The sequence below is a fragment of the Ochotona curzoniae genome, unplaced genomic scaffold, assembly GCF_017591425.1.
Source record: "Ochotona curzoniae isolate NIBS_2020 unplaced genomic scaffold, NIBS_Ocur_1.0 contig_2699, whole genome shotgun sequence".
Lineage (NCBI taxonomy): Eukaryota > Metazoa > Chordata > Mammalia > Lagomorpha > Ochotonidae > Ochotona > Ochotona curzoniae.
The window spans coordinates 2,585,094-2,603,154 of record NW_024465561.1 but is presented as its reverse complement, the minus strand read 5'-3'; the positions used below and the strand labels follow the sequence as shown (position 1 = coordinate 2,603,154).

General features: G+C 55.0%; 1 protein-coding gene across 1 annotated transcript; it reads right to left on the bottom strand.

Moving 5' to 3' along the window:
- Positions 1 to 1,311: 1,311 nt before the first annotated feature.
- Positions 1,312 to 8,080, bottom strand: LOC121153630 (cytochrome P450 2F3). The gene is made up of 9 exons (XM_040976282.1): positions 7,781 to 8,080; positions 7,522 to 7,684; positions 6,263 to 6,412; positions 3,956 to 4,116; positions 3,358 to 3,534; positions 2,992 to 3,133; positions 2,626 to 2,813; positions 2,006 to 2,147; positions 1,312 to 1,699 (listed from the first exon to the last, which is right to left on the bottom strand). The coding sequence occupies exons 1-9, from the start codon at positions 7,949 to 7,951 to the stop codon at positions 1,518 to 1,520; spliced, it is 1,476 nt and encodes a 491-aa protein (XP_040832216.1). The 5' UTR covers positions 7,952 to 8,080; the 3' UTR covers positions 1,312 to 1,517.
- Positions 8,081 to 18,061: the final 9,981 nt, after the last annotated feature.

Genomic DNA, 18,061 nt, shown 5'->3' with positions numbered 1-18,061 from the left:
CGTTTCATCTCTCCTCAGTGCCACTTCACTCCCCCACTTTTGGACTCTGTCTTTGGGTGCCCTCTTGGTGTCTCCCCTTCTTTCCAGTGTCTCTTCATGTTTCCCTTAGTTCTATCTCCCTCTCTCTTCACTCCTGCTTGCACAGCCGGGCTCTGGGACAGCATGAACCTGACACCCAACTGGAGACCACCTGGAGTCCAAGTGCTGGATAGTCCTGGGAGACCCTACTCCGGGTGGGACGTCCCCCACCCCACCCTGCCTGGACCACCTTGGCCCCTGGCTGGGGATGCACAGGGGGACACTCTACGTGACTGGTTCGAGGGGTGTGGGCCACCTTCCCGATGGTAGGTTGCAACTCCAGGCTTGGGGGCTCCATGCCAGGGCCTGCTGTTCTCACCCTGAAGGCGGAGTTGTGGACAGCGGGATAGTGCAGCGAGGGTCGGGAGTGGCAAGGGCGTCACCATTCCCGTTCTCTCCCCACCTCCTCCCTCTGCTCTCCTTCCCTCTCTTTAGCTAGTGATTTCTATCCCATTTCCTGTTTTCTCCATCTCCTCAATCCTCAGGCCCAGTGCCTTTGCTTCTGCCTTTGGCAGTGTCTTCTTCGAACCCCTTTGGTCTCTGATGTGAGAGAGGTGGTGGCTGCCAGCTCAGGGTCTGCTGCTGGGCATCCCAGCTCTGTCCCTTCCTGTGTGGGCTCTGGCAAGTCACCCCAACTCTCCGAGTCCCAGTCTGCACATCTGTAAAGTATGATAGTATAGGTTCAGCATCTCTTGGTTCCTAATCCAAAATGTTCCAGTATCTGGAATGTTTTTGTAAACAGCATGATGACACAAGTGGAAAACACCACACCACGGCTCACGTGATGACTTGTTGTCAAAAACGCAGGTGTATTACAGGAGTTGTGTAAGGTTGCCTGTGTGCTGTGTGTTACGTGTGCACAAAACCTGAAGGGATTCATCTTCAGACTCGGGTCTTAGTTCCCAGATTACCACATTCTGTGTATGCAGATAAAAAAAAAGTCCCAAATGCCTGTGGTCCGAGGCACTTTTGATTGAGAGTGGTGACAGGAAGCCTCCTCAGGGAGTGTGCCTTCTCCTGCATGGCCCCCTGGTGCTCACCCCGCTCTACTTGGTGTCTCATCTGGGTCTCCCACAGGGGTCCAGTCGCCCAAGCACTACTGCCACTTTCCGCTGCTTTCCCAGACACCTTAGCAGGGAGGAGCTGAATGCGAGGTGGAGCAGCTGGGATTTGAACCAGGCCCACACTGGATGCTGACCTCTCACCTCCCTTTCGTTCGGCCGAGACAGGCTTGAATCTATTATAAATTTATTAGAAAATGATACAAAAAGCCTCCCAGAAAGGGTCACATCGGGGAGCAAGTTATATGGGCACAAGAAGACCCAGATGGTGACAGACAGGTGATAGGTGCATCGTGTGGGCAAGGAGGTTGACAGCGAAGTGGCAGGGGCTGGACAGCGGGCGGGAGCAGAGGGACAGAGGCAGCCCTGGAGCGGCCATCAGCGCGCGCGCACGCACAGCTGGAAGGGTCGCGGCACGTTGCCCAGACCGGAGCTGATCGGGGTCAGGTCGATGTCCTCGGGATCCCCCAAAGGCTGCAGCGAGAAGTTCTGCAGAATGGCGGTGAGGAAGAGGAAGAGCTCCATGCGCGCCAGCGACTCTCCCAGGCACAGCCGGCGCCCTGCGGGTGTGGGGCGCAGCCCGAGGTAAGAGGAGGGAGAGGGGCTGCAACCTCCTGTTCCCAGAGGAAGACGGTCCCGCCTGCCTAAGCCCTGGAGAAGATGCTGACACTGTCCAGCGGGTGGAAGCGAGAGCCACCTCAAGGACGCCACCTAGCGAACAGGCCGCCGGTACCCAGGCCCCAGCTCCCTGCGGGTGGCCAGTCCTCTTGGGTCATCCAGGAGTGGGACTTGGGAGAGCGACAGCTGCTTCCTCACAACCCAAGGCTGGAGGCTTTGCAGAGTGAAAATGCTGTGGGGGATCTCACCTGCTGAGAAGGGCATGAAGGCGGGGCTTTTCTTGAAGGACTGGTTGGCATCCAGGAAGTGCTCGGGGTTAAAGTCCTTGGGTGTAAGGAATTGGCTGGGGTCGTAGTGGACCGTGTTGAGAAGGGTGATGACGTCAGTGCCCTGGGGGGAGGGTGGGGGGTGGTGAGCAGGCCGGTCAGTGCAGCAGGAGAACCCAGTGACGACTCGCCTCTGGAGTCTCCACTTCGCAGGGCTGATGGGTCTTGGGATTCGGGTCGTGTTTTGCGGGGTGCTATCCAGAATACACGCATGGGTGTCTGGGATTCTGTGGGAGAGGCTGCTGGAAGGTATGTCACAGGGTCCCCCACTCCCCCTGCTTTGTGGAGCAGATGTGGAGTTTCTGGGTGACAGTTCTCCAAGAAGTGTGTTTGGATATACAGGGTCCTCTGTCTAACACCTCCTGGGGGATCCGGGGACTTGGGAAGGGGCCTGGGATTCAGGACAGCATCCAGCCCATGCTGGACCGGGATGGGGTCCTGGGAAAAGGCAGAGGTTCCAGATTCCAAGGGCCTCACAGTGGCCTGTTGCCAAGGCTCGGATGCTCTTGCTAAGGCCGGGGTCTGGGATGGCGCTGGAGCACCTTGGGTAACAGGAAGCCTCGGAAGTCAGTGTCGCGGATGACACGGTGGGGCAGGTTCATGGGGATGACGTCCGCGAAGCGCTGCACCTCGTGGATCACCGCGTCCGTGTAAGGCATGGCGGGGCGGTCCTCCAACGTGGGCAGCCGCGAGTGCCCCACCACGCGGTCAATCTCCTCCTGGATGCGGGCTGCAGGTGGGGCGTGGGAGTGGGGAAGTGCAATGAGGGGTCTCCTCAAAGCCTCACCTCAGAGTTAGGGGGAGAGGTTGGCAGGTGCAGAGGCTCCCAGGGGGGCGTGGGAGTGGCATTGTGGGGGCTGCTCCAAGTCCAGGACACACTGCCCACGGTGGGATGCCAGGAGGCACACCTTGCACCTTGGGGTACTTCATGAGCACCAGGAAGGTGTGGCGCAGTGTGGTGCTCACGGTCTCAGTGCCCCCGAAGAGCAGGTTGTGCGTGGTCATCAGCAGGGTGTCCATATGGAAGTGGCTCAGTGGGTCCTGCTGCTCCTGCAGGCCGTGGAGGGGCGGGCGTGAGAGCCCACCGGGGACACGGCAGGGCCGGCCCCCAGGGAGCACCTTGGGCTCTCAGGTGGGCTGTGAAGGGCAGTGGTCCCAGGTGGCTGGAGAAGGTTCCCCTGCCCCTGCCCTACTTGGGGTCCCTCGGTCCCTCGTGGCTGTGAGGGTGGGGGAAGGGGAGGCAGGCGTCAGCATGGCTTCAGGCCCTCCTTCACCTGGGCCATCTTGGTGAGGAAGCAATCGATGAAGTCCCGCGGAGAGTCGGGGTCCAGAGTGGCCTGATGGTCGCGGACACTGCGCGCGATCAGGCTCTTCATGGACCCGTAGTTCTGGAAGAGGCGACGGTGCGGCCCGGGCACCCAGTCCAGCAGGCTCGGGAAGATGTTGTACAACTGGGGACGGGGCAGAGGGGGAGGCGCTGGGGCCAGTGGGCAGGGGCAGGAGGCTGGGGACGGGCCGGGCTCGGCGAGGGGGCAGGCTGGGCGTGGCCTGCAGCTCGGGGCGGGGTCTGGGTGGGCGTGACCTGCAGCTCGGGGGCGGGCACCAGGGCGTGGGCGGGGCCATGCAGTTCGGGGACGGGGGTCTGAGTGTGAACCTGCAACTCGGGGGCGGGGCTATGTAGTTGGGGGCGGGACTATAGGGTTTGGAGGCGGGGCTGGGGCGTGGTCGTTTAACTGGCGGGGATCGAGGGGCTTGGATGTGGCTGCACAGCCAGGGGGTTCGGGGCGGGGCCCTGCAGCTGCGGAACAGGGTCAGGGGTCTGTGGGTGGGGCTGCCCACCCCCAACCCCAGCGCTGCCCCCAGCCTCCTGACCTCGCCCCAGGGGCTGCTCATGATCTGGAAGTTGTCGTTGATGAGGCGGATGATGGTGAGCAGGCGCTCGTCGTCGTAATCGAAGCGGCTGCCGAAGATGACGGAGCAGATGATGTTGGACACGGTGCGGCTCAGCACGAACGTGGGGTCGAAGGGCTTGCCTGAGGGTGAGGGGCACGGTGGGTTGATGGGGTGCATGCTGGCAGCCACCAGCACATGACCCGTGTGCCTTGGCTGTGCAGGCAGTACACTCATGTGGCCAGCACGTGGATGTGTTGGGCAAGGCAACAGATGGCAGGGTGTACCCAGTCCCCCGCAGAGCGCAGCTGATCCTGGCAGTGCCTTGCAGGTCTGCAGAACCTCAGGAGACCCAGCGCCAGCGCCTGGCCAGGACACGTTGACGCATCATGGGAGCCGGCCAGGCCCCTTCTTGCTGCACAGCCAGTAGCAACTCAGCCAGCACAGATACGAAGCTGCCAGCAGCACCTGATGACCCTACAATCTCACCCATGGTCACCGTAACACAGGAGGTTCCCCCAGCCCCAGACCACAACATCCAAACAGCAACACAGCAGCCCCGAAGCCACGTCTTGCCACATCTCCCAGGTCTCGGTTAGACGGATACAGTCTCAATCCAAGGTCTGCCACTTTAGCCCTGTTGGCCTGCCGCCATCCCTGCTGGCAACCTCCATTTTCTCATCTGTAAACTGGACTTGATAATGGTCATCTCCTATGGGGCTGATATCCTTGAGAGTGTGGTGGAGGCAGTGTTAAACCCTCAGCTAACTGTGACGCCTGTTCTCACCGGGGTGCCATGGCAGGGGGCATCGTGCCCTCAGGCAGATCATGGCCTGTGAACAGAATCTGACAGGGCCAAGGAGGCCTTGTGGATGTGAGCAAGCCAAGAGCTCCAGGACAGGAAGACGACTCAGGTCAGTGTAGGAGTGCCCAGGCTGTGTGAGAGGCCAGCCCCAGGGGTGAGTACCAGCAGGCATTGTGCCCATGGGAGAAGGAAGAAAGAAGAGAGTGAGTGGGAGTGGAAGGCAGTTGGGAAGCCGACGCTTCTGGCCCCGAAGACGCGGGAGGGAATTGAGGCAAGTGCAGCCGACAGCGTCTGGCTGAGAGGAGCGAGGAAGCAGTGTCCTGTCCCCCCATCCCCTATGGCTCTCATTTTGCCTTCTATAAAAAGAGATTTGTGTCAGCTCTGATACAGTGGCTCAACTGGCTAATCCTCCTCTTGTGTCAGGACCCCATATGGGTGCCACTTTTGTGTCCCAGCTGCTTTACTTCCCGTCCAGCTCCCTGCTTGTGGCCGGGGAAAGCAGTCAAGGAAGGCTCAAAGCCTTGGGACCCTGCACCCCTGTGTGGGAGACCTCCTGGCTTTGGATCAGCTCAGCTCCCGCCACTGTGGCCATTTGGGGAGTGAGCTAGCAGATAGAAGATCTTTCTGTCTCTCCTTCTCTCTGTAAATCTGGCTTTCCAACAAAAATAAATAAATCTTTAAAGAGAGAGAGAGAGAGAGAGACTTGTGTCACTTTAACAGACATGTGGCAGTGTGTGAGAGATTCTATCGTCGTTGGCCCTGAGAAGCCAGCTGGGGAGGGAGATAGCTCACATCAGCCTTGGCACCTGGCACGCTGTGTTTGTGTCTGCCCCCCAGCCAGCCAGACCCCCCAGCCGACAGGGCAGAGGGCTGCTGAGCCTGGTGTGGCTCGGGTTCTGCAGGGCTTGACCTGTCCCTCCCCTGTCCCCTCGCCCCCGCCCGAGGAGGTGCAGCTGTTTGGAGGAGCTCACACACACCCCTTCCTGGACAGGTGTGGACACGTGCAGGGTGTGCTGCCAGCATCGGGCGCTGTAACTAATTGTGTTTTGTTTTGTTTTAAGTTCAGCAGCTCTGGCTTGGATTCCTCTGCCACTCCCAGGGCCACGGGGCACGAGCTTGCTCCCCACTCCCCAGCGTGGCTGGTGTGTACGGAATGCCTTACCCAGAGCCCAGTGTCCTATGAGCACTCAGTAAACTGCCCAGTGCCTCAGAGAGTGGCTGTGGTTTCAGTCCTGGGTCTTCCACTTCCTAGCTTGGCGTAACCTCTCTCCTGTCTCATGGAGATGTTTCTCATCTCCAAATGGAGTGTTGTGAGGCTAAAGGGGCTTACGTATGGACCCCAAGAGTGTCGTTGTGGTCATTGTCATGTCTGGACTGGCTGGGCCTCCGGAGAAGGGGGTGTCATCCTGCCCGTGAGCCATGGAAGCGTCTCCGGGGTTCGTGACCCCGGAGCCGAGGGGTGTGGGTTAGGGTGGCAGCCTGACCTTCGGTTTTCTGCAGCTCTGCCAGCAAGAAGCGGCCTTCCTCCAAAATCCGCTCTTCGATGCTCCTCTTCCCCATCCCGAAGTTCCGGAGAATCTGCATGGAAAACCTGCGGAGGGCCTTCCAGCGGTCCCCATTGGAGAAGGCAATGCCTGGAGAGAGGAGGGGCTGGCTGGACTGGCAGTTCATCTCCAGCTTGGGACCCTCCAGCTCCCGCCTCATCCCACCCCTCTGTGTGCACTGAGTTCAGAATATCCTCTGCCCCTTAGGCCCAGCCCACTACCCCTTCCAGCAGGACCTGGCCCTTCTGGGTCATCCCACCCACGTGAGCCGGAGCCAGGGAGTCTGTCTCGCCCACTGCTGTGCTTAGCATCAGGCAGGGTTGGTCACCCAGGAGGTGCCTCCATGGCTTATGGACCATCGAGTGTGCATCTAAGACAATCAAGAGGAACCCAGAGACATCGGGAACTTGGCCAGCAGTTGGACCCTGCTCTGTTTGCTGCTGGGACCCTATTTTTTTTTTTTTTTGCACAGTTCTGGGGAATCCCCCAGGCTTTCTTTTGGGAACTTCCTTTACCTCTTATCTTCTTCGTCTTATAGATCTCAGCTTAGAGCTGAAGTGGGGTCCTGGGACCAGGCTGAGGTGGACCATGACAGCTGAGGCTAGCTAACTCAGTCACTCCATCAAGTTGGGAATTGGATCGAGGGATGGGCATGTGGAGAGGCGGTACATGAGAACGGGGTTGGAGCTGGATTGAGGTGGGGGTTGGGATGGAGGGAGCAGGTGTTGGGTGTGGTGGGTAAGGCGCTGCTTGGGATGCCTGCAGCTGATATCAGAGTGCCCGGGTTCATGTCCCAGCTGCACCTTCGGTTTGCTTGCCTGCTTTCTCACATCTTACGGGAAGGCGGCTGATCACTCAAGCACAGGGTGTCCCTGCCACCCCTGTTGGGGCATGGATTGCATTTTGGCTGTTGGCTTTGGCATAGCCCAGCCCTAGCTGTTGCAAACATTTGTGGATTGAGCAATATGCTGGAAGATTTCTGTGTCTCTATATCAAATGATAAGAAAGAAATGGACAAAAGATGGTGGTGGGGTTTGGAGTTTAGAAGATGGGACAGTCTCCACGCTAGACTAGGGTTGCTTGGCTATGTCACTGAGATTAGAGACCCTGAGTGTCACCCAGAAGCAGGGTTGGAAGGGGGAACAGTCTTTCACCCTTATGGCCTACTTTAGTGCTAGGGGGTTGGGGATCAGGCTTACCGTTGCCCTTGGTGAAGTTGAAAAAGACAGGGTAGCTACCGCGGCCACTGAACTCATCCCCTTGGTCCACCAGGGCCTCCTTCACAGCTTGGTACCCGCTGAGGACCACCACCCGCCTGGGCCCCAGGTACACAGTATAGACGGAGCCGTATTCCTTGCTCAGCTGGGGATGAGAAGGTAGAGGTCACATGGAGACCCAGAGGGTGGGGTTCGTGTCCCTTCTCGCTGCCCTGTCACTCCCGCAACCAGGCCCCCGCACCTTGGTGAGGGAGCTGAGCATGTCCTGGGAGCGGAGCTGCAGCAGGTTCCCCAGCAGTGGCAGGGGCTTGGGGCCTGGAGGCAACCGGCCCTTGCCCCTGGAGCCCATGGTCAGGAACAGGTAGATGAAAGCCAGGAACAGAAGCAGGATGGCCATGCTAGTGCTGTCCATGATGAGGCTGCGGTGGGCAGAATGGGCGATCCCTCTGCAGTTCAGGCGCCAGAGATGGGTACCACTGGAGGAAGATGGCTGGGGGTGGGGGAGAACCAGAGTTGAAGGAGAGAGGAAAGGAGGGATCAGAGATGGAATCAGAGAGGGAATTCAAATGGGCAACAAGACAGAGCCAGAGTCAGAGAAAAAGAGAGCAAGCTCCTCCAGAGCTCAAGAGGAATCCAGAGACTGACTCATTTCAAGTGACAAAGAGACCAACGCACTCCGGAACAGAACCAGACTCAGAGACCCAGAGGGAGCCAGATGGAGAGGAGGCTACCAAGAGAGGCTGAGCTTGAGGAAGAAAGAGAAGAGGCCGAGACAGAGACCCCAAGACAAGGCTTACTAGCTGAGAGATGGACATGACAATGACACAGAGAGGGTGAGAGGGGCGCAGGAGGAGGCCCCCTGAAGGTCATGCAATTCCGTCCACGTTGGTGGGGAAATGGGACACTTCCCTATCAGTTTTCACACTATGCATTTTCATGAACTTTTTGAAGCTTTTATACTCAAAGAGCAGTTTTTCAATTCCATGTGCACAAGCCTTCAAAAGCATCCTCATATAAATGGAGATGGGGGGGGGGGGAAAGAAGGAGGGAGACACAGAGAGGATAGAGAGAGGGATGGTGGAAGCCAGAGATGGAAGGAGACAGCCTGTTCAGGGCTTGGGACCCCCTCCCAGGCAGCGTGCACCTGCTACGGAAGACATCTGCACAGGAACTAGAGCCCAGAGCTGCGCTCCGGGGATCCCTGCACCCAGGAGCAGTTAGAGGACCCATTGAACCCTGAGACAGCAGATGCCCCTGTGGGAGCCTCCCCAACCCCAATTCCCACCCTCTCCCCCACCCTTACCTGCCTGGCGCTGGGGGCAGCTCAGGGTGCCCTGCAGCTCTGGTGTGTTGGGGGGTGGCGCCCTTCACCCTTAAATCGCCTCTGTCCACACCCAACTTGATCCCGCCCCCTCCTTTCCTTCCAGCAAACTTTAACCCCCTTCATAGCCAGTCACGCATGGGGGTGCGGGCTGCCCCCTCTGAACTGTGCTCCCCAACCCAGGGCCAGGAGGTGGGGCTCAGCTCTCTATCCTCTTTGGTGGTGCTGGTCCTTGGGCTCCAGGCAGAGTGATGAACCAGGAGTGGGGGCTTCGGGCGCTGGGCTCTGCTTCTCTGGGTTCAAGTCCACGTCTGCCACCATCCCCCTCCTCTCTCTCCTTAGAAGTCCTCGGTGGCAGCCTCCTCTCTTCTGTCGTGTTGCCGCCTGGGTTGGCATCCGCTCTCTCACAGGTCCGCGTGAGTCACATGTAGCCAGTGGAAGTGAAGGACCTGGGAGAGAGCCAGGCCAGCTGCAGGTCCAGGGATCCAGGACCTTGGAGTTCAGTGCGCTCCCACCCCTGCACCCCCTGGTCCCACTTCAGAAACTGGGGAACCCAGATTTGGGCCAAGGGTACGAGAGGAATGGCTGAGGCCCCGGTCTGGGGGGCCAGGTGGCTGTGACACTAGCCCCCAGGTTCCAAGGGTGTGTGCTGTGTTTACTGTTCTCACTGCAGGGGAGGGGGCGGAGGAGGAAGTGCCTGAAGAGTTCTTGAGGTCTTGGGAACCTGACACCCCCATCCCCGGTGCTGCCCCCTCCTTTCCCCTTGCCCAGGCCAGGCAGAGCACTGGGGTAGAGGTGGGGCCCCGGCAGTTGTCCAGGTCCTGAAGAGGCCAGGTTAGGGCAGGCCCTGGGAGTGAGGCAGAGGCTTGCCAGGGGAGATTAGGCTCCTCCAGTTTCCCTGGGCATACTCCCTGCTCCTGAGGGGAAGGAGGGGAAGCGCTGGGTGCACCCCAGCCTCAGAAGCCACTTTTTCCCACAGTAGGACTGCGTTAGGGGTGGGTGAGGAGATTTGGTAACCTCCCCCATCATCTCCCCCGTCCCTCCCCCTGACCCTGGGCAGCCGCGGCTCCCTGTTGCCGACTCACTCTCCTCCTGCAGAGGGCGCTTGGGGTCAGAGTGGGCTGCTAGCGCTGCTTGTGCATGCCAAGGTGCTCCAAGCTGAGCCTGGGTTCCAGTCAGTCCTCTAGCTGGACCGACCAGGAACCCCGAATGTCCCCTTGCTCGAGGGAGGGGAAGAGGCTTGCTGGGGGAGAGGGGGTGTCAGCTCAATTGGCACAGCAGGGAAAATTGAGCAGCTTGCCTGTCATTGTCCACCCCAATTCCTGCTCCCACTTGTGGGTTGGGAATCGCTTTCTGATCTCCCACAGGCAGCCCCCCTCTGGAGCCTGTCACCCTGGGTACAAGGACAGATGCACTGCTCTGGGCTCCCAGTGGTCAACCCCTCCTGGTATGCCCAGTCCCGTGCTCGTCACCGGCTGGGGCACTCCTTCCCCTTTGCTAAGTCAGGTCTGGTGTGGGAGTGTGGTGGTGAGGTTTTATCCATGCACAAGATGAGATACCCAGATCTTAGGTCAACATTGCATTCTGAATGCGTGCAACCATGGGGTCCAAATCCTTCACCCCGTAAGGTGCCCAGGCAGCCATTGTTCTGGCTTCTTCCCACCCCTGTAGGTGGGCAAACCAACTGGAACCAAAACCACTGGGCTCTGTGCCAAGCTGCATGCTAATTTTGGGGAGGCACTTCTCCGAGTAGAAACCCAGCCACGTGTGATGCGGGGGCCTGGCGCTCATTCATGTATGTGCTGCATGTAAATGAGTGTTTCATTGTATCTGAGCGCTTTGCAATGTACTCATGGTGGCTTTGTGTCTGGTTTCTGATGCCTGACGCTCACACATTCTTCTTTTCTGGTGTATATGCCAGAGATCCCAGGAAGTTCACAGAGCAATGGAACTGAGACACCACTACATTTTCCATGTGTGTACTTTAAAAATGGGTATCTATTTATTTGGAAGGAAAAGCGAAACAGAGAAAAGGAGAGATTTCTTCTACCTTCTGATTTGTTTCCCAAGTGACCACAATGGTCAGGATGGGACCAGCAACTCCTTCTGGGTCTCCCGTGTGGGAGCAGCGGACCAAGCACTTGGACCACCTTCTACTGCTTTCGCAGATGTGGCAGGACAGGCAGCTGGATTGGCAATGGAGCAGCCAGGACTGCAACCAGATCTTGTATACCCAGCTTGCCAGCAAGGCAGGTGGTGGCTTAATGCACCGTGCCGTAGTGGCAGCCCTGATGATTGTGCCATCTGTGAATGTTATGAAGCCCCCTTTGTGGGGACAGGTGTCCCTCTTGGTTCGTGTGACCCTAACCGTGTACTTTCAGGGTCACACAATACAGAGATATTTATAAGAAACTCCCAAACTGTTTGTATACTTCTCTACTTCTGGGTGGCTTGTTTTTCCATCTCAACTGCTTTTCATCTTTGGAACAGTACCTGCTGTCATAATAAAAAGGTCATGCTGTGCTTGCGTGGTGTCTCAGATTGGTTAATCCTCCCCCTTTAAGAACCCAATACAGGCACTAGTACATGTCCCAGTTGCTCCATTTCTCATTCAACTAACTCCTTGCTAATGGCCTGAGAAAGCAGTGGAGGACAGCCCAAAGTCTTGGGATCCTGCATTTGCGTGGGAGACCAGGAAAAAAATCTCTGGGCTTCTGGCTTCAGATTGGCTCAGCACTGGGTGTTGTGGCCATTTGGGGACTGAACCAGCAAGATGGAAGATCTTTGTATTTCTCCTTTTCTATGCAAATTGGCTTTTCTAATAGAAAATAAAGAAATAAATCTTAAAAATCAAAACAGTGGAATAGTTGGGTGACAGGGCAGCATAAGTTTAGCTTCTGCAGATAGCACATGGGGTCCTGCAGCCACGCCCCGCCTCCCAGCTGCCCCTCTGTCCTGATGGAAAATCCCCGCCGGCCCGGGCAGCTCTGTTGACTCAGCTATTGTGGCACAGGCTCAAGCCCAGGCCGGTGCCTCACATGCTCACATGGCAGCCCTGGTAAGACTCGGGCAACGTTGACACCAGGAGAGACCTGCCACAGCACGAGCATCATTCCCGAAGCCTCATTCCAGTGATCTCTGACCCTGGCCGGCCCCGGGACACCTGCATAGGACCCCTCTTTTCCTCAGGATGATTTTCTTTTCTTTTCTTTTTTTTTTTGGCTTCTCTTTTTCTTCTTTCAAATTTATGCATTTATTTTATTGAGTTACACACACACAGAGATCTGCCATCCACTGGCTTACTCCCTAGATAACCACAATGGCTGAAGCTGGGCCAGGCCACACCAAGAGCCAGAAGCTTCGTCTGTGTCTCCCACATAGGTGACAGAAGCCCAAACACTTGTGCTATCCTCTGGTGCTTTTCCCAGGCCATTAGCAGGGAGTTGGATCAGAAATGGGGCAAGCAGGACTTGAATCAGCACCCTTATTGGATGCTGGTGTCACAGGTGCAACTGTGCTAGCGCTCTAGCTCTGAAAAATGAAATTAAAAGTTGAGTTTAGTGGGCAGCATCATGGTGTAGCAGGCAAAGTTGTCATTGGTGTTGTCAGCATACCATATGGGTGCTGGTTCATGTTCCAGCTGCTATACTTCCCATCCAGCTCCCTGTGCATACATCTGGGAGAGCAACACAAGATAGACCAAGTATTTAGGTCCCTACACTCACATGGGAGACCTGAAAGAAGCTCCTAGCATTGAACTGGCCCAATTCCAGCCATGGTGGCCCTTGGGAAGTGAAGCAGTGGATAGAAGATCTGTCTTACTCTTGCTGAAACTCTGCCTTTCAAATAAATAAATCTTATAAAAATATGTTACTTATTTATTTTTATTGGAGAGGCAGTTTTACAGAGAGAAGGAGAGACAAAGATCTTCCATCCGCTGATTCACCTGGTGAGTGAACGGGCAGAGCTGAGCTGATCAGAAGCCAGGAGTTTCTTCTGGGTTTCCCATATGAGTGTAGAATCCCAAAGCTTTGGGCCGTTCTCTGCTGCTTTCCCAGGCCACAGGCCGGGAGCTGAATGGGAAGTGGAGCAGCTGAGACACAAACCAGCACCTATATGGAATGCTGGTGCTTAAATGTGGAGGATCAGTCAGTTGAGCCATTGTGCTGGTCCCAAATAAATCTTAAAAGAACGAAGCAAGGGCTCAGCACGGTAGCCTGGTGGCTAAACTCCTCGCCTTGCATATGCTGGGATCCCAAATGGGTTCCAGTTCCTGTCCTGGCAGCTTCACTTCCAGTCCAGCTCCCTGCTTGTGGCCTGGGAAAGCTGTAGAGGACGGCAGAAAACATTGGTACCCTGCACTCACGTGGGAGACCTGGAGAAATCTCCTGGCTCTTGGCTTCTGATCAGCTCAGCTCCCGCCATTGCAGCCACTTGGGGAGTGAATCAGCAGAGGGATCTTTCTCTCCGTCTCCCCTTGTTTCTGTAAATCTGCCTGTCCAATAAAAATAAGTAAATCTTTAAAACAAAACAACAACAACACAGGGATCTCCTCTTGCCAGTACTCCTGCTTTATTCTGGGGGTTCAGGGAGAGGTGAGAAGGCCAGAGATGTTTGGGGGTGTGGGATCCCCCCTCAACTTTCCTGAATCTCTGATGGAAAATCACAGACAGCCTTGCATGCTCTGTGATTCAGCCAGCTACGGCCCCTGTCATAGCCTGGTCATGGCCAGGTCATGGCTCCTGTCACGGCCGGGCTCACAGGCTTCTGCTGCAGGCCTGACCCCGGGCTGGAGCCTTGAACATTGCCACTGCTGATAACAGAATCTAAGTTGTTGCCCAAAACAGTGGGAGGGGCTCCCGTGGAGACCTCATTCCCTGGGTACGCGGGGCACAGCATTCCTGCCCCCTTTGCCTTGCCAGGAAGCTTCTGTGGCCCTTAGTGGTCCCTCCAAAAGGGCAGGGGGACAACTTGAGATGGGCGTGTTTAGGGCTTCTTTCTCTGAGTCCCCATCAACCTTCATGCTAGGGAAGTTTAGGATACTCTTCTGCCTCCACTTTTTGGGGGGTCGCTAGCCCAGGATGAGGCCAGCAGGAGCCTCATGACCCAGGAGCCATGAGTGGACGATGAGAGCACCCCAGCGTCCCCTGACCGCCTGCCGACTTTCAGTTGCTGCCACATCTCCCATCCTCTTCATTGTTCTTCACTTTTTAAGATGTTTGACTCATTTTTTTTTTTTTTATTGGAAAGGCGGATATACAAAGAGGAGAGACAGAGAGGAAGATCTTCTGTCCAATGATTCACTCCCCAAGTGAGCGCAATGGCCGGTGCTATGCCGATCCGAAGCCAGGAGCCTCTTCAGGGTCTCCCACGCGGGTGCAGGGTCCCAAAGCCTTGGGCTGTCCTCGGTAGCCTTCCTGGGCCACAGGCAGGGAGCTGGAAGGGAAGCGGCCGGTGCCCATATGGGATCCTGGGCGTGCAAGGCGAGGACTTTAACCACTTGTGCCATCGCGCCAGGCCCGACTCATTTTTTTTTAAAGATCTATTTTATTTTATTGGAAAGGTGGATACACAGAGAGAAGAAACAGAGAGGAAGATCCTCCTTCGATGATTCACTCCCCAGGCAGCCGCAACTGCCGGAGCTGAGCCAATCTGAAGCCAGGAGCCTCTTCTGGTCTCCCATGTGGTGCAGCATCCCAAAGCTTTGGGCCATCCTCGACTGCTGTCCCAGGCCACAGGCAGGGAGCTGGACGGGAAGCGGGGCTGCCGGGATAGAACTGGCGCCCATATGGGATCCCGGGCGTGCAAGGTGAGGACCTTAACCACTGCGCCATTGCGCTGGGCCCTTGACTCATTTTTGTTGATTTGAAAAGCGGAGAGAGAGAGAGATTTTCTACACTTTGATTCACTCCCTCCCTTAATAGGAGATGGGCCAGGCTGAAGCCAGGAGCCAGGAGATCTGTCTAGGTCTCCCTCATGTACTGGGGTCATGACCTGCAGCCTCCCCGGTGCACAGGAGCCAGCGGCTGGAATGGAGAGCGAAGCCAGTGCCCGGATGCAGGCAGCCCAAGCAGAAGCCCAGCCACTGCACCATACACCTGCCCTGGATTAAGAGGATTTTTAAAAAACACTTCAAATTGACATTGAAGTTTAAACTGCTGCGTGTAGCCTGTGTGGCATTATTTTCAACAGCCTGCATACATTGTGGAATAAATAAATGTAACCAACACATACATTACCTCACCATGTTGTTTTTGTATATTGTATATGCCATATATCCCAAATTTTGATGGTCATCTTACTTCAGCTTAGAGCGCTGGTGACTCCTGTGGCCGTTGGACATGCCTCCATTTTGAAAAGAAAAAATGTTTATTTTATTTGAGAGAGAGAATGAACCATCATCAGCATCTCCCCCGTGACACTTACTTGCTATCCTCCCATGCCCCTTCCCCCGCTTTTTTTTTTTTTTACGATTTATTTGATTTGTTTATTTTTATCTTTATTATTATTATTCTCATCACGTTCTGATGCAGTTCCATAGGTCCTGGGATTTCCCTTACCCCATCCCCAAGTCCTCTCCCCGCTCACTGAGTCCCCTGATATATCACTATACTACAGTTCTTCATAAGCAGTCATATGTCCATCATTTCAGGCGTGGACAATGGCAGAGAGTCCAGCGTCCTTCTGTCAAGACATAGTAAACAGTTTCATCGGGAGTCCGTCTCTGATCTGGAAGTAGAGATGCATACTGCATCGCATCCTCCTGTGCTTCCCCTGGTGACAGGAAATATCTTCAAATTTTGAGATTCTTTCTTTGAGATTCTTTCTTCTACTTCTTTCATTCTATTTTGGAGGTTCTGCACTACACTTTTAATATGCTCCTCTGTATTCTTAATTTTGATATATCAGCTTTCATTTGATTCCTTTCCAGTGTGACATATTCCTTAAATTCCTTGAATGCCTGCTTTACGTGCTTCTCATTGTTGATAAGAAGTTTTATAACACGTGTTTTGAATTCTGTATCCCCCATTTTGGCAAAGGTGTTTTTGCTCCTTTGCAGGGAAATCTTCAGTAAAATTCATGTGCCTTTGTCTCTTGTTTTGCTCTTGGGCATTCTACTTCTGGTTAACAAATTCTTCTCCTTGGGGCAGGTTTCTAAGCTCTGTCACCCACAGGTTTACAATTTGATCTTACTTATTGCAGTTGGTACACGGCTCTTTGTTGGCAGTTACTTGTGCCACTCCCTCCGGCAAGTTCCAGGTCTGGGTTCTTATGTTAGACTTCCACCACGGTCTCCGTAGCCCCAGCTCCTGGCTCACCACTGTCTACTTCCTGTGATACCGTGCTGAGGCTGCACCGTTGTCTGTACGACCTTTCTCCTACTTCCGGTTGGAACAGGTCCCAAGATTAGGGAGACACTAGAAGTCTAATACATAGCTAGGCTGTTGGTGGTGCTAATCTCGCTGGAACCTGTTGTCCGTTAGGTCTGAAGGCCACATGGACCTATTTTGAGCTGTACGATGCCCAAGTTGGTATTATTTTCCCTATGGGAACAGTGTCATGCACTGAGCTCAGTGAGTTTGCTCCCAGCTCAGCACATGCGCAGCTCACTGCTGTCCTTGCAGTCTTAATGCCTTTGCCACACTGTAAGAAATGGCGCCTAAAGGACCTTGTGCACAATGGTAGCACGTTTGACTCCAGAAATGGCACCCAATATGCCACTGCTAGCGTTCTTGATCTGCTGGCCTTCAGGTCTAAGGGCCACCCGGATTTATCTTGTGTGGAACCTGTAGGATACTACATTGTCGTAGTTCACTGAGCCAGGAATGAGTTTACTCCCACCTCAGTGCGTGCTCCATTTTGTCCCTTGCCTTTGTCTCTCTAGACAAAAATGATGCTCAGTTTGGCTCTAGGGGATAGACACGGCTGCGAAATTCACCTTGTTCCGACACTGCCTGTCTGGGACTTGCCACTCTGTCTCTGCTCCTGGTCAAACAGGCCAGCAGGACGGGCAGTTCTTTTTCTGGGTTCACCTCCTGAGCTCCCAGCGAACGTCCCTTCCCACCTTGTTGCTGGTGGAATTCCAGCTGCCAGTCCAGTTCAGATCACCATTCGCTGAATGCTGCTGGAGTATCAGTCACTGCAACACCACACCGTTGTGTCCGCTGCTTTCCTGTGTCTGTCAGTCTTTGGGTACCCCTCTGCTGTTGTTCTGTCTTCTCCTATTTCCTGGAATGTGCTCTCTCTGCTTCACATTGGCTGTTTCTCCATCTGTTTAAACATGTCCTTACTCTACTTTGCCATCTTGATTCTGCTTGACTTATTGTATTTTTTTTTTCATTTCTTTTATTTTTATTGGAAAGGCAGATATGCAGAGAGAAGGAGAGACTAGAAGAAGATCTTCCCGCAATGGCTAGAATTGTGCCGATCTGAAGCTAGGAGCCTCGAGCTTCTTCTGGGTCTCCCATGTGGGTGCAGGGTCCCAAGGCTTTGGGCCGTCCTTGATTGCTGTCTCAGGCCACAAGCAGGAAGCTGGATGAAAAGCGGGGCTGTTGGGATTAGAACTGGTGCCTATATGGGATCCCAGTGCAGTGCATACAAGGCAAGGACTTTGCCACTAGGCTACTGCACCAGGCCACATTTTATTTTATTTTATTTTATTTTTATTGGAAAGTCGGATTTATAGAGTGAAGGAGAGACAGAGAGGAATATCTTCCATCTGTTGATTCACTTCCCAAATGACTGTTATGGTCAGAGCTGAGCCAATCCAAGGTCAGGAGCTAGGAGTTTATTCCAGGTCTCCCATGTGGGTGCAGGGTCCCAAGGCTTTGGGCTGTCCTCCACTGCTTTCCCACGCTACAACCAGGGATCTGGGTAGGAAGTGAAGCAGCTGGGACATAAACCAGCGCCCATGTGGCATCATGCGAGATGAGGGCTTAACCGCTAGGCCTTCGTCTTGGGCCTGATCCAGTTACTAGAAGGAGTTTTAGTTCCTTGTATTATAAATATAGCACTTATGTATGAAGATCTGGGTGTTAAGATGTACTTATTGCAGCTGGGGTATTTTTGCTTCTTGGCCATCTTAGCTGACAGTGCTTGCAAATAACGCTCATTAGGCTTCAATGCCCTTTGACTTGTACGAGGAAGGGATGTGGGGCAGCCTGGACCAGTATGCTGCATGCACTGGCAAGCACAGGAGCC